The sequence below is a fragment of the Mixophyes fleayi genome, chromosome 8, assembly GCF_038048845.1.
Source record: "Mixophyes fleayi isolate aMixFle1 chromosome 8, aMixFle1.hap1, whole genome shotgun sequence".
NCBI lineage: Eukaryota > Metazoa > Chordata > Amphibia > Anura > Limnodynastidae > Mixophyes > Mixophyes fleayi.
The window spans coordinates 104799613-104816594 of record NC_134409.1 but is presented as its reverse complement, the minus strand read 5'-3'; the positions used below and the strand labels follow the sequence as shown (position 1 = coordinate 104816594).

General features: G+C 40.8%; 1 protein-coding gene across 2 annotated transcripts in view; it reads right to left on the bottom strand.

Annotated features, from left to right (window-relative positions):
- CSF2RB (colony stimulating factor 2 receptor subunit beta) overlaps positions 1–16777 on the bottom strand; it is a 50798-nt gene extending 34021 nt beyond the window's left edge. The window contains exons 1-6 of one of the 2 annotated variants that reach the window (XM_075183063.1): positions 16613–16777; positions 8655–8739; positions 7387–7516; positions 4889–5058; positions 3316–3464; positions 2863–3025 (exon numbers count right to left, since the gene is read on the bottom strand). In XM_075183063.1, coding sequence (XP_075039164.1) covers positions 2863–3025; positions 3316–3464; positions 4889–5058; positions 7387–7516; positions 8655–8727 — 685 coding nt within the window. In that variant the 5' untranslated portion in view covers positions 8728–8739; positions 16613–16777. Of the gene's footprint in view, positions 1–2862; positions 3026–3315; positions 3465–4888; positions 5062–7386; positions 7517–8654; positions 8740–16612 lie in introns of both variants that reach the window. The other variant, XM_075183062.1, reaches the window with a different exon arrangement.
- Positions 16778–16982: the final 205 nt, after the last annotated feature.

The window sequence follows — 16982 nt, the reverse complement described above, 5'->3', positions numbered from 1 at the left end:
AGAGCTGGACAGCGCATGTGTGGAGGGATCATGTGATCCCTCCCTGTCAATCATCCTGCAGTTTGCTGTCCATTATGCTAGTGCGCATGCACCAACTTTTCAGTCGGTGCATGCGCACTAACAAAAAAGGAAAAAAAAAGAGAAGATCACCGCAGCCTTTAAACTTGAGAAAAGACTGCGATGATCAGGTGAGTCACTTCTCAGGGACAGCAGTCTATCCACACTGCTGTCCCTGAGAAGTTTTTTAATACATAGCTGTTACTTTTCAATCCTTATCAAGGAGATAAGGATTGAAAGTATCAAGTGAAAAAAATGAAGGGTCATAAATAGACCCCTTAAAGCTCTTCTCAATCCTCCCACCGCAAACCCTCCGTCCATTATCAGTGCCCAGGATCTTGCTTCCTATTTCAAGGACAAGAATGATAAGATCAGACTAGAAATGGTATCCTCTTCCTCAACAAGCAATTGGTTCAATTCCTTCCCACCAACCTCTGACACCCTCTCTTCATTTGACCCCACAAATGAAGAGGAAATGTCTACTCTCTTCTTATCCTCCTACTCTACCTCCTGTCCTCTTGATCCTATTCCCTCACAAATTGGTAGATCCCTGTCTCCTGTGCTCATCTCACCTCTAACTAAAATCTGTAATCTCTCGCTCTCTACTGGCATCTTTCTGTCACTATACAAGCATGCAGTGATTACTCCTATTATAAAAAAACAAGATTCCGACCCAAACTCTCTCTCAAATTACCGTCCCATCTCTCAGCTGCCGTGCCCCTCCAAGCTTCTAGAGAGACTTGCCTACACTCGCCTCACACGCTTCCTTTCCGCAAACAACCTGTTGGATCCTCTTCAGTCTGGCTTTCGTTCTCAACACTTCACAGAGACTGCGTTGACTAAGGTTGTCAATGATCTAATCACTGCTAAAACTAAATGCCATTACTCTCTCCTAATTCTCCTGGATCTCTCTGCTGCATTTGACAACGTTGACCACTCTCTTCTCATACAAACACTGCAATCCCTAGAGCTTTAAGTTCTATCCTGGTTTTCATCCTACCTTTCTAATCGCTCTTTCACTCTTAATTTCTCTGGGGCCACCTCTGCTCCGCTTCCTTTATCAGTTGGAGTACCGCAAGGCTCAGTGCTAGGTCCTCTGCAGCTCTCTATCTATACCGTTTCTCTTGGAAATCTAATAAGTTCCTTTGGATTTCAGTATCATCTCTATACGGATGATACCCAAATCTATCTATCCTCTCCTGATCTCTCGACATCTGTGTTGCCCGTGTAACTTACTGTCTTTCTGCCATTTTGTCTTGGATGTCCTCTCGCCAACTCAAACTTAATCTTTCTAAAACAGAGTTAATAATATTGCCACCCACCAACAAGAGCATACCTGACATTTCTATCTCTGTTGATAACATGACCATAAATCCCACCCCACAAGCTCGCTGCCTAGGTGTAATCCTTGACTCACACCTATCCTTTGTTCCCCACATTTACTCTATATCTAAATCATGTTACATACATCTAAAAAAACATTTCCAGAATTTGCACATATCTCACACAAGACACTGCAAAAACCTTAATTCATGCACTTATCATCTCCCGCATTGACAATTGCAATTCCCTCCTTACTGGCCTTCCCAAAAACAGACTCAAACCCCGACAATCTATTTTGCACGCTGCAGCAAGATTGATTTTCCTTGCAAAACATTATTCCTCTGTTGAATCACTCTGTATGTCTCTACACTGGTTGCCTGTTTTCTACCGAATCCAATATAAAATACTCTTACTAACCTACAAGGCCATCAACAAAGCTGCACCAACATACATCTCCTCTCTTGTCACAAAATATCTCCCAACTCGGCAACTCCATTCTGCACAAGATCTGCGTCTCTCATGCACACTCATTACATCCTCCCATTCCTGATTACAGGACTTTTTTCGTGCTGCACCCACTCTATGGAATTCTCTCCCTCGCACAATAAGACTCTCCTCTAGTCTACAAGCTTTTAAGAGTTCTCTGAAAACCCACGTCTTCAGACAAGCTTATAATATTCCTCAACCACCCTTTTAACCTCATTACATTACCCTATTACCACCTGTTATACAACTACCCCTTGATCACCATTGTTGTGTGACAGGATCACTTAGCTTATGAGTCACTTTTACCTTTGCAGTCTGGCTGGGCCGACTGCAAGTGTAGACTTAACCTCATGTGTCAAACTCCCATTGTCCAATAGATTGTAAGCTTGGGAGCAGGGCCTTCTCACCTCTTTGTCTGTTTTACCCAGTTTGTTTATTAGTTTACTATGTTTGTCCCCAATTGTAAAGCGCTACGGAATATGTTGGCGCTATATAAATAAATGATGATGGTAATAAAACAATGCTGGGTAATACATACAGACAAAGAGGTAAGAGGGCCCTGCTCGCAAGCTTACAATCTAGGTTTGAGGCTCTATTATATTATTAGTTGCCATTCCCTTGAAATTGTGAGCTTAAAGCTGCATTATCACCTAGTAAAATGTTTCCCTAACATAGCACCTACCCCCTACATGTAGCCAGGGTACCTCAGTTTCTCTCAAAACCTTAGTCAAAAACCAGGACGTGCGGCGAGTATTCATATCCCCTCCACCTCTATTTAAAGATGATGATTTATTGATTATAGAGAACCAGCAGTGAATTGAGAAAAATGACAGCAAGCAGCAGCCCCCAGGGCTCCAGCTAAGAGTAGGGGCCACAGAAGGAAAATATGTTCCTAGGTGCAGCTCTAATATACCAGTAAATCTGTAAATGTGTTCAATTTGTTTTTATTCTTTACAAGTACAATGGTTATAAATAATCAATACTTGTTTAAAATACCTTGGGGCATTGTCCAGGCTGATTCTTTGCTCCAAGTACTGCGTAACTGATGATGTTCGGCAGACACAGAACGCACTCTGAACAGGTAGGTGCTCCCTGGCACAAATAACTGAGGACTAAGGCTGACTTCCATGTTTCCCAAAACATTAAGCACAGCAGCGTCCTACAGACAGAGATAACACAGAGACCAATGATATAAAATAAGATAGCTGCTCCAGTTAGCGAATGACGTAGCTATAACTACCACCTCCCACCCTATCCCTGCTAGCTGAAACATGGGGGTCCCATGCTTGGAGATACTCAGGGCTGTTATTACTCAGGAAGTCTTTCATTTCCTCAGTGCTAGCTGAAGACCAGAACTCTGGAGCGACGGGAAGACACCTACAACCACAATAACCATAACCCTTCCCCTCAGGCGATATAAGAGGCAATAATAATATTAAGTTACTGTACCTGCCATGTCTCCCAATCCTTTCTACAGTATGTGATTTGGTATAGCAGAGATACAGGGGAGTAAATGTAATCTGGCATCTTCCAGCTCACATTGAGCAAACCATTTCCAGACTGTTGGACCATTATAGCTTCTGGAGATGACATCCGAACTGCAAGAAAGTTGGATAGGAAACACTATTCATTATAATATATCACTGACAGTATCTTAATATATATATAAGCCTAGCGGCGTGTGTTAGTCTGTGTGTGAAAAAAAAAAAAACAAGCTGCAGCGCCACCTGCTGGGCGGAGTTATACACTGACCTACTAAATTCTTAGCATTATCTAATATCTATAATATAAATACCTAGTGGCGTGTGTTAGTCTGTGTGTGTGTGTGTGTGTGTGTGTGTGTGTGTGTGTGTGTGTGTGTGTGTGTGTAAAAAATAAAACCAAGCTGCAGCGCCACCTGCTCGGCGAGTTATACACTGACCTACTAAATTCTTAGTGTGTGTGGGAAAAAAAATTCAGAAAGGGCTGAAATTTGGTATACGAAGATATTTTTAATTTGTTAATTTAATTTGTTAATTGTTAAAAGTGTTTATAAAGATTTTATAGAAGGAGAAGTGACAGTTGGGAGTGGTTGGTGGTTGCCGGGGGTGACAGTGGGGAGTGGTTGGTGGTTGCCAGGGGTGACAGTGGGGAGTGGTTGGTGGTTGCCGGGGGTGACAGAGTGAGAGGAGTGTGATACTCAGGACCGCTGAGAGAGATCCCTGTGTTTGGATAGACATCTGGATAGATGTAGCGATGAAAATGAAGGATGAGGCGATGGAGAAGAATGATGAGGTGGTGACATGTGGACAAAAACCACGTTAAAAAAGGGCGCTTGCGTCGGGAAGTAACGCTTTTCCCCTGAGGAGGCCTTGGCTATGGCCCAAATGCATGACAAGAACCTTTTTAACACCTTAAGTAGCTTGATTTGACTAGAATGCATGAGTATCATGCACGGGTTAACTTGTGTGTATATATATATATATATATATATATATATATATATATCTGCCATATATAGCACACATATTTGAAACACTATTGAAATGAATGGTGAAAGCGGTGGAGAATTTGGACAATGAATTCTCATTTTTTGGGGATTTTTTTTTGTATTGTTTTAACTTTTTTTAAGCAATTTTAAAAAAGGTGGTAAAATCGACCTTTAGTAGATTCCTCCCTTAACCTGGTAACAAACACAAATATATATGTAACATTTTTAAGAGCTTAGTGGATGGTAAAATATTAAGGATCAAGTTGGAATTATGGGGCATATTTGTTTAAAAGTCTATTAAATTACACAATTACACAGATTGTTAACCTCCCAGAAGCCTGATGAGTATTAGAAATGCCTGAAACACAGAACAATACCTTGCACTTACCTGCATATGCAAATACAAGCTCAAATCTCCAAAGGTATGATAAATTGACATATATATTTATCAGTGTTTCATAAGGTAAATTGTATTTTAAGGTTTAGGTTAATTATGGTGTGAACGGGGATCAGAGATGCTGCTTTATGGCTGTTTGATGTCTGGTCTCTTACCCTTAGAGGCTGGAATGATGCGGGTCTCTATATGCACAGTTCGTTCTGGTAGGAATGTGTATTTGGTATTCATTGCCGTGATGAACCTATCATTAATGCGACAGGTCTTGTAACCTTCCTCATCTCTTTGAGTGTCCGAGTTGTCAGGGTCACAATGTTGTCTGTTCTTGCTGCTGTTTGTAACAGAAAGTTATTGCAGGAGTATACATGCTGGACATAGTGTCTCCCTGTCTATTTATGTCCCTATATCTTTGGATCGTTTTAATTTTTTACTTTTCATTGATCTACGGCACCTGTATTCAAGTAATCTTATAATAGAAGTTAAAACACAATGTACATTGAAGTTATTATTTTCTATGATAATGATTAATGTGTGATTAATTATTATTAATATTAAGGGGGAATTCAATTGGCCGCGTTACTTGAAAAACGCGACCTGCGCACTATTACTGTTATTACGGTAATAGTGCACATAAATACCGTTATTACGGTAGGGTTAACGCCGGCTTTTTGCTCGCAGTTCCCTGAGCTTCCAGCAGAAAGCTGGGTTAATAATACCGTAATATGCCAATAACTAGGTAGCAGAAAGGTAAAATGAATGAACACTTCCTGAATTAACAATTCTTTTTAGGCAACCTCGATTGCGGTTTGTGATTTGTCCTTTGTCTCACACCCCTCTTCAGTGTTCAACTGGGGCTGTAAGAGGTATGAAGGAAAAAATGGCTGCACAGACCATCCTCTGGTGCTCCAGCTAGAGTAAAGGGCACTTTTTACTAGATTGTAGATCAGCATGCACTCATATTTGTGCCTCAGTGATGTCACTAGTGAATTAATAGACTGCATACTTATGAATATTGGTTCTGCTCACAAAATGGCTGCTGTCACTGTGTAGCCAATGTCTGAACTTTAATTTGCTGCTTCTCTAAGCTCTACTACTAAATCCATGGAAGGTTTGCTCTTATTAATTATTATTTTTTACTGCAGTTGGAGAGAAGGTGCATTACTGCGTTAAAACAATGTAATAAGCAGCTACTGCCACAGCTCATACCTGCAACTTTCTCTCAGTGCTTCAAGGAGCCTGTCTTGCTACATCACTGACTTGGAGCCTATCACATATGTCTGCACAGCAGTTTCTTGGTTCTCCTCCACAGCTAGTAGGCATTCCTGCCAACTGTTGGGACATTTCTGATTTGAGTAGACTGTCCTGTACTGAGAACCTTTGTCCTGACTCGCAGGAAGATGGGAGGTATGGTGTCTCTGGTACCCTGACAATTGTGTGTGATTTTAGGGGAGGAGTGTTGTGGCCGGCCTAGCACTTTGGACAGTGACAACGCCCCCTAACAGGACATAGCAGTCCTGTTAGGGGGGCGTAGCATAGCAGCACAGTATGAGCAAGTCTTAAAAATATGTCCCAAATCTAGGAGACAGCACAAATTGTTAGAAGCAACTGTGCCATTTCTCGTGCCAGGTATAATAAAATGTTCTATATCTGGTTCCAAGTATACAAATCCAAACCATATCTAGTGCCAACTATAATGTGCTGAGCCATGCCTGGTTCCAAATGCACAAACATTGAGCCATATCTGATGCCAAGTATACAAAGTTAAGTCATATCTTATACCAAATCAAACACGCTGAGCTCTCCTTGGTGCCAATTATAATATGCAAAATATTTATCTATAGTCCACTCTAAAATGCAGACCTATATGTAGAGTCCAATTTAATATATAGACCCATATCCAGTAGCCAATTTCATTGACGGATCTATAATTGACATTCAATAAATGTCTTGTGTTGTGTACTGGACTTTGCCAGTCACTCACAAGTCAGTGCAGTACCCGAGTGCAAATAGTGATAGGACTGGCTGTTAGCTGTTTGGAAATGGGGAGCATGCCATAAAAAGGATCGATCACAAGCGGTACCATGAAGAGGAAGTGACAGGCATCAGTTGTAGACTATGTACCTCATTTAGAGTCAGACGCAAAGTCCGTTTTAGGCGCATCCAGAAAAAAAACACTACCACGCATGTGCAGAAAGCACCAAATCCGCCTGCATCTTGGACGCAATTAACATTTGCGACAGCTTGCGACTCACTACGAGAGAATGGGAGGAACACGGATTTGTGAAGGCGTGACCATGTAAATACATCCTAGTCGCAGTGAGGCGCAGACGCAACACACATCAAAACCGGGCTAAAGCTGTGCGGCAGGAATTAGGTGGCGCAAGCGTTAGCTAGCTGCAGGAACTGCTCGCAGCTCGATAGGGTATTAAGAGTGGGACGCAACTGGGGTTGCTTGATACTCGTAATACCCTACCAAGCTGCGGCACACTCCCACTCCTACACTTCTTACACAGACTTTGCGTTTATCTCTAAATGAGGTCCTATCTGTATCTGCTGATATCGCCTGATGCAAACCGCATAATAGATGTGCCCTCCCCATATCATTGCTTCCATACAGATTTCTCATTTGTCAATATGGATCACTATGCAAAAATACCTGCCCAGATCGTTCCAGTGGTAGAGGCTCATGGGAAGTAGTCTATGAGAATCCCTGCTTTCTTTCCATTTACATTTCCAATGCGTTTTGTAGTTATTGACACAGGTAAGGGAGTCTAGAAGTGCAGAACCTGAAACAGTAACATAAGACAGATGTCTAAATAAGAAACAGAATGAGAGATCAAGCATCTATTTATCAAGCTCCATAAAAGTGATTTCCTATACTAAACATGTGATGATTCCAGTGGCGCACGCAGGGGGGGTTTCTGAGTCTCTAGAAACCCCCCCTGCGCTAACTAAGTGGCCACTGTCCTATACAGCAGCCGCCGCAGACGTTCTTAGACAGCGCCGCGGCTGCTGTATAGGACAGCGCTGGCGAAATGGAGCGTGGGGGCATGCGCAGCAGCTCTCTCTCGGTTTTTTCGTTTTCTTTTTTTTGGGTTGGCGGGGAGAAACCCCCCCCCCCCCGACAATCCTCCGTGAACCCCTGGATTCAATAAGCAGTACTGCACAATCAGAGTAAATACTAATAAATGAGCATACGCAATGGTGAAAAGCCTGAATTACTTTATCAAATGCAACATACAAATAGCTGGAGCCTGTGTCTCATAGTCAGAGAGACGTCAGCAGTTTTGGGATACAGTTGGCTAAATCTGTCAGCAGTGTAGTTATAATAAAGCAAACCAAGTTATTTATTATTATTATTATTATTATTATTATTATTATCATCATCATAGATTTGTAAGGCGCCACAGTGCTCTGCAGCGCTGTACAGTAGAGAAAACAGTACATACATAAAACACGGACATACAAGGCACACAAAATAAATGCAGACATGAAAATAAAAGGACCCTGCTCATTAGAGAGCTTACATTCTAAGTGGAAGAGGGCACAGCTGAAACAAGGGGAGCAAATATGGTTCAGAGTGGGGAGATATATATATATATATATATATATATATATATATATCCATATAATTTAATATATATAAAATATTTCTGTGTAATTGCACTGCAAAAGTGGATCTTGATTAGAGCATCGATGGAACTTTGTACATATGCAAAACTGCCTGTTCGGCTACAAAATTAGATTCACGCAAAATGTTGCCACATCTTTTCTCATCTTTTCTTGGAAGTTAGGGTTTTGATATTAATATCGTATCAACCAAACATTATCGAAGATCATAAGCAACATGCCTGTCTGCTGCTAATCCGAACAAAATGATTAAAGTATTTGTGTATTAAAGAAACTCTATTAGTGTATACAGACCTTGAGTCCCCTGCATGTATAGAAGAGGGCAGAGCAGGACACACAGTCCTTGCACAGGATTGGGTCTCCCCATTTTCTTCACTTCCTTGAATGTAGGAAGAAGACAAGAAGGTTATCAATGTTACATACAATACTGTTGAAGTCAAATAATTGGATGAAGTTGTTTTAAATTAATAAATACCGATTGTAATGTTTTCCTATGCGATTGCAATTAGTACACAACAGCTTACTGTCACTAATTACACAATCGCATAGTAAAACAAAGTAAATACACTTACATTCACACCTACATTTGTAAATGGTTCACTTATAATAAAGTTTCCAACTCACGTTCTTTTATTAATATAAAAAATTATGAGATTTATTACTAAAAGTAAACCTACATTAAAGATATTTATGGTTCAGGTCATAAGCAAAGTAATGTGTTTGGTCTTATATTAATCCCCATTTCACCAGCAGGAATTCTATATAATCGGATAAGCGATTGCACATTGCGATCACTAGTAATGATTAGTATAAAATTACACAGCTGTTGGAGTGATTTGCCCCCCACCTTTGGAGAAGCATCGTTTGAACTGACCTATGACCTGCATTGTACTGGGGTATCTTAAAACCCTGAACCAATGAAGAATGATCTTAGTGCTATCTTTATGTACATTGTGACATCATCACTGTTTTCTTTTAGTCCATACTATATAAAACCAGGCCACTGGCACAGTAACAGTCTCTCTGACTACACTACACAGAATTCAGGATTGATGAGCTCTTACTGGATCCAGTGCGCACATGTATGTGTCAGTTATACTGTGTTATATTTTGCTATTAAATCTCTTTGTGCATTGGAACCACATTGATTGCATAGGACAATCTTTATTGATGACGATAGTTACGGACATTACAATACCTTTGCATTATGTATAATATAACACAACAGCAGGGCTTCTCCTATTAAGTCAATTCTGCTGTTATAGTACAGTGTTTCTCAAACCCAGTCCTCAGGACCCTCTAACAGTGCATTTTTTTCCAGGTGACAAGGGAAATAATTATACCACCTGTGGATTTGTTACAATGTGTCAGTCAGTAATGAATGCACCTGTGCCCAAGCAAGGAGATATGGAAAAAATGAACTGTTAGGAATCCTGAGGACCAGGTTTAAGAAACACTGTTCTAATTATAGATGGTCACTGACCCCCGTGTTTTGGTTTTGGATTCGGTTTTGGATCTGGATTACCGTTGTGTTTTGGTTTTGGTTTTGCAAAACCGCCATTGCGTGTTTTGGTTTTGGTTTTGTTTGGTTTTGTTTTGCTATTTTGTTGGAAAATCCATGTTTTTGGGCCTAAAATAACCCAATTTAGTGCTCCAACTGTTTTAGAGATAAGTAATCTAATTGTTGAGGTAATAAATCATCCAAAAAAACAGTTTAATTCTTCGTTGGTAGGCCTTCATTTATTCTACACACAAAACAGATTGTCTTTCTCTCCATCTATGCATATTGGCAATGCAGCCATCGTCTTTGGATGTATATTACACCCTACACTTATAGTTAAATATGTAAAGAAATGGAAAAAGGCAGTTTGCTTTCTGTCTCTATAGGCCCCCCTCCACTTGTTTAAAAAAACAAAAAATTCAGCCGTTATAGACTGTACAATATTAATTGAAATGGACAAAACCAGTTTGGTTTCTGCCTTTATAGGCCCCCCTCCACTTGTCAAAAATACAAAAAAATTCAGCCGTTATAGACTGTACAATATTAATTGAAATGGACAAAGCCAGTTTGGTTTCTATATCTCTAGGCCCCCCTCCACTTGTATAAAATACCAAAAAATTCAGCCATTATAGACTGTACAATATTAATTGACATGGAGAAAGCCAGTTTGGTTTCTGTCTCTCTAGGCCCCCCTCCACTTGTATAAAATACCAAAAAATTCAGCCGTTATAGACTGTACAATATTAATTGACATGGAGAAAGCCAGTTTGGTTTCTGTCTCTCTAGGCCCCCCTCCACTTGTATAAAATACCAAAAAATTCAGCCGTTATAGACTGTACAATATTATGAGAAATGGACAAAGCCAGTTTGGGGTCACTCTGTCTATGACACCCTACCCTTAAGGATAAATTGCCCTAACAGCAGCCTTTCCAGATGGTACGTGATATGGAAATGCCACAAGTCCCTTTCCTCTTTGGGGGTAGATTGCACCCTACACTTACATAGAAAGTTTTAAAAAGATGTTATCGTCATCATCTTCAGCTTCATCCTCACCCTCATCAGTGTGTACGTCATCATCACAGACTATCAATTCATCGCCGCTTAAATCCGCTATTAGAGAACAGTCGGTGCTTGGATGTCTTGGATGGTGAAGGCCTTCCTCGTGGAAGATGTAGTTCATTTTTATAAACATCATTTTCTCCACATTTTTGGGAAGTAACCTTCTACGGCGATCACTGACTAAGTTCCCTGCTGTGCTGAACACTCGTTCAGAGTACACACTGGAGGGTGGGCAGCTTAGGTATTGCAAAGCAAGTTTGTACATGGGTTTCCAAATGGGCTGCTTTTCTTCCCAGTAAGGAAAGGGACTGTCTGACATTTCCATATCAACTACCTCTTGAAAGTAATCCTCCACCATCCTTTGCATGTTTATACTCGTATTGGATGGAGTTATGGGCAAAGTGACAAATTTTTTTGAAAAATCCTTCAAACCAGCCCAGATGTTAAATTGTTCTGGTCTGCCCCCTGCGTCTTCCCTACTTCTTTTTTGGAAATTTAATTTTTTACGAGCAGCAGCAGCTTGAGAAAGTGAAGGAGGACACGTCGTCAAGCCGAGGCCCAGTTCAGCAGCCAACTTGCTGAGCAATAGCTCCTTGCAAAAGTTCACATCTCGCTCATTTACAAGTAAAGACTCAATGTAGGTTTTAAACCTTGGATCAAGCACAGTAGCCAAAACGTACTTATCCGAGTTCAAGATCTTAATAACTCGAGGATCATTGTGAAGCGAATTAAGTACTTGATCCACAAGGCCAACATACTTTGCTGAATTGCTTGCTTTCAGCTCCTCCTTCATTTTCTCAAGCTGCTTTTCCAATAGTCTAATTAAAGGAATGACTTGGCTCAAACTAGCAGAGTCTGCACTCACCTCACATGTCACAACTTCAAATGGTTTCAGCACCTTGCACAGCACGGAAAGGATTCCCCACTGTGCAAGAGTGAAATACATCCCCCCTCCTTTCCCAATGTCATGGCTTGTGCAATATGCTTGGATGGCTTTGCGCTGTTCCTCCATCCTCTGAAGCATGTACAGGGTGGAATTCCACCTAGTTACCACCTCTTGCTTAAGTTGGTGGCAGGGCAAGTTAAACTGCTCTTGGAGCTGCTGTAATCTCCTACATGCTGTGGCTGAATGCCTGAAATGGCCTGAAATTTTACGGGCCACCGAAAGCATCTCCTGCACCTCACGGTTATTTCGTAGGAAGCTCTGCACCACCAAGTTGATGGTGTGAGCAAAACAGGGAATGTGTTGGAAATCACCCAGCTGTAATGCTCGCACTATATTGTTGGCGTTATCAGAAATGACATACCCTGGGGAGAGTCCGAGTGGTATAAGCCATGCATCAATCACATCTCTCAGTTTGCGTAACAAATTGTCAGCCGTATGCCTGTTAGTGAAGCCGGTGATACAAAGAGTGGCCTGCCTGTGACAAATGTTACGTAGTGGTGTACATGCTGCTGCTGTTCCTGCTGGTAAGGGTGAATGACCAACCCAGTGGGCTGTCACAGTCATATAGTCTTTGGTTTGGCCACTTCCACTTGTCCACATATCTGTGGTTAAGTGAACAGTCGGCAGAATGGCATTTTTCGGCGCAATCTCTACATTTTTACACACTTTTTGGTATAGTTGTGGAATTGCTTTACGGGAGAAATGGTGTCGCGATGGAATTCTGTAACGCGGACACAAAACCTCAATTAACTGTGAAAAACCAGCTGCGTTTATTGTTGGGATTGGATGCAGATCTAACACTAACATTGCAGCCATGGTGTCTGTGATTCGCTTGGCGACTGGGTGACTGCTGTCATATTTGCTTCCCCTCGCAAATGATTGTTTCACATTTAATTGCTGAAATGTAGGACTGCTCATTTTCTTGACCTGCCTCTGGGATGACGATTCACTCCCAGCAGCAGCAACAGCAGCAGCAGTGGGACTAACGCTTTCTTCAGAGGAATCAATAATAGTGCAGGAGTCATCCAGCCTTAAGTGGGATGCCGGGCTAACTCCGAGCGCTACTGAGGATATTGATGAGGATGGTGTGGTGGGTGTATTTTGTAGCCGTCGGGATGTCGGTGAGCGGAGGGTCTTAGCTGATGATGGAGTGCTTGTATTTTTTTGGGAAGAACTTTCAGCTTTTCCCAACACTTTGCCATGAACTCTCGTTAAATGGCATAACATAGACGAGGTTCCAAGATGGTTAAGGTCCCTCCCTCAACTGACTGTGGCTTGACTTAAACTACAAATGGCTATACAATTGTTGTCTGGATTTGGGTAGAAATAATTCCGCACATAAGAAGTGGATTTTTTTGTTTTATGCCCAGGCATGACAATGGCCTTTTTCTTGTCACGTGCCAGAACTGCTGCCACTGGTGCAGGACTTACACAAACAACCTCATCCTCATCAACATCCTCATTAGCGCCCTCGTCGCCTACACAAATTTCCCCCTCATCCTCTTCTAATTCCAAAGTGGCATCCTCAATTTGGGTATCACCGGCTACACTCGGGCTATTAAGGCACACAGCAGAATGCTCACGATTAGACATCCCACTGTTGGATGGACTCTCCACAGGGATTGTTGTCATTTGTGAATCAGAGCAAACATTCTCCTCTAATGCCTTACTGTTATCTTGCAGCTCGACTTTGACGCGTAACAGTAGTTGTGCACCAATTGTAGGCTGGGTAACTTTTTGGGATCTGCCACTAAAAGCCAAAGGTGAAGGCCTCATTCTCTCTTTGCCACTGCGTGTGTAGAATGGCATGCTTGCAATTTTTTTTTTATTGTCACTTAACTTTTGCTCAGTTACACTTCTTTTTCGCTTCAATACAGTAAATTTTTTTGGGGTTTTTGTTTTTTGCACTAATTTGGAAACACTCTGTTGTTTGACATTGCCTTGGCCAGATGACGTACTGGGAACACTAACATCAGGACTGGTAAAAGAACCTGGTTGCTCATTCTGATCATATGTGGACTGCTTTGAATCCATTCTGAGCGCAAAGCACTGGGGAGTGCTAAAAATTATTTGGTAGATACTGCTGACAGATATGACTTTTGACAGGCAGAAATATTTATGCACAATTATGGGGGACACCCCAAAAGCACTGAGGAGTGCTAAAAATTAGTTGGTAGATACTGCTGACAGATATGACTTTTGACAGCCAGAAATATTTATGCACAATTATGGGGGACACCCCAAAAGCACTGAGGAGTGCTAACAATTAGTTGGTAGATACTGCTGACAGATATGACTTTTGACAGCCAGAAATATTTATGCACAATTATGGGGGACACCCCAAAAGCACAGAGGAGTGCTAAAAATTATTTGGTAGATACTGCTGACAGATATGACTTTTGACAGCCAGAAATATTTATGCACAATTATGGGGGACCCCCCAAAAGCACTGAGGAGTGCTAAAAATTAGTTGGTAGATACTGCTGACAGATATGACTTTTGACAGCCAGAAATATTTATGCACAATTATGGGGGACACCCCAAAAGCACTGAGGAGTGCTAACAATTAGTTGGTAGATACTGCTGACAGATATGACTTTTGACAGCCAGAAATATTTATGCACAATTATGGGGGACACCCCAAAAGCACAGAGGAGTGCTAAAAATTATTTGGTAGATACTGCTGACAGATATGACTTTTGACAGGCAGAAATATTTATGCACAATTATGGGGGACACCCCAAAAGCACTGAGGAGTGCTAAAAATTAGTTGGTAGATACTGCTGACAGATATGACTTTTGACAGCCAGAAATATTTATGCACAATTATGGGGGACACCCCAAAAGCACTGAGGAGTGCTAACAATTAGTTGGTAGATACTGCTGACAGATATGACTTTTGACAGCCAGAAATATTTATGCACAATTATGGGGGACACCCCAAAAGCACAGAGGAGTGCTAAAAATTATTTGGTAGATACTGCTGACAGATATGACTTTTGACAGGCAGAAATATTGATGCACAATTATGGGGGACACCCCAAAAGCACTGGGGAGTGCCAAATATTAACAAAAAATATTAAACCTCTATCTTCCTCTCTTCACTAGCGATTTTTGTTAGAGCAATTGCAAGAAGAATATTGGATTCTCTGTCCCTGCTCTAATCAGCCTGTGACTACACCCTGCTCTCTCCCTCTGTCAAATGGCGATGGATTGCTGTGGAGGCATGTATTTATAAAGTTGAAGTATCGCGAGAACTGAGCCCCGAGATCCGACGACGTCACGATGACGTTCGGCCTCGATTTGGATTCGGAACGGGCGGGAGAGTACTGAGCTGCTCAGCTCGGTACTCGGATACCCAAAGTTCGGGTGGGTTCGGTTCTCGGGGAACCAGACCCGCCCATCTCTAGTTCTAATATACCTATGTGTCACATTTCTCAAAAGCTTTATATTTCTGACAAGTGCAATATGTATAGTGTAGCACTGTAGCTCTTGGTATTCCAGAAATCCCTCATACTGAGCAATTTCAAAGGCACCTGGTTGGTGCTGCCATAGTCTCAGGTAAAGTTAGAGCTGCAGTACCACCCAGAGGGTGAGAGGAGCATTATAGCTCTCCGTGCAGCTATTTTTTCCATGACACCATGGTTAGAATCACAGCACACAAGCTGAAAATGTAGGCATGCTGTTTGGCCTAGTTTTGCAAAGATGTGATTACATATTGCTGAGTTAAATTATTAAAATTATTAAAGGAGAGGAAATTGCATACAGCCACTTTCACGCTGCAAAATTACGTACATTTTGCACCAGCTCTGAGAAAGCAGAGATGCCGTCTCCCCCTTTACCTTTAAATGGGATGCATTCTGCAAATTCCAGTTATACTTCATTGGGGTAGCATATTTCAAGGCCCACTTTATATATATATATATATATATATATATATATATATATATATATATATATATACACACACACATACACACATATACATATAATATATATACATGTAATATATTATATAGACACACATACGTATAATATACACATATATTATATATACATATAATTTTATATATATATATATATATATATATATATATATATATATATATATGTGGATGACATTACATTATTACTGTTTAAAGCACCACATTGTACATGTGCAGTATCCGTGTAAGATATACTCAGGGCTCTTGATCTAGCCAGTAGCTTTTAGCCTCATATTTTCTATGATGCCCTCTTATTTTACATAATACAATATCCTATACCATCTCTTTATCTGAACAAATAATATGCAAATAAAAAAAAGTTAGAATTCACCATTCAGAATTTAGTTCACTGCCGTTCATTCTAGAAAAAACACTTATCATACATTCTTCTGTCTCATTGTATAGAAAAATACACAGTACATTTCAATGTTAAGTGGTAAAACAAGTACAACAACAAATGTCAATGACTAAAACTGTAATTGTATTCCTGTAAAGTGCACCTATCACACAGTTGATGTATGTATTTTTACTAGACCTCCTATCAATATTCCAGTAATGTCTGTATTTCCATAAATATTGCTACAGACCACAACATAGCTGCTTCTCTGTATAGGCAATAGGTGCGTTTGAGGCAGATGTACTATCACATTTTACACTAGTCATCAGAGCGTCAAATATGTATAATCTTGTTACTTAGCAAATATTTTTTTCTCCTCCATCTGCTCTCTTGTTCCTTAGTTTTCTTGTCTTATCTAGTTACCTGTGTTTAGCTCATGATCCTGGGAGTCTGGAATGATTGTTTTCATGAAAACGTGGAGCCTGTATTGAGGACTGTATACATCAGGTATATGTTTGTGTATTTACGTCTGTAAGAGAGATGTGTCTGACTCTTTTCCTGTGTGTTGCAAACTCTTCTAGGAATAGGGAAGTGTTTTTTTTGAGTCCTACTTTCACATATAGATGGAAAACAAAATTTTCACAAAATGGGGACTTCTAAACGGCACAGCCCTAGCCAAGGTCTTCAGATACTGGGCATGAATCATTAAAGAAAGCAAAGATTAAATTAAAGGGAGTAACTTTGCACCTTGGCAAAATCATGTTGCATTGGTGGGGGAGGTAAATTTAAAATG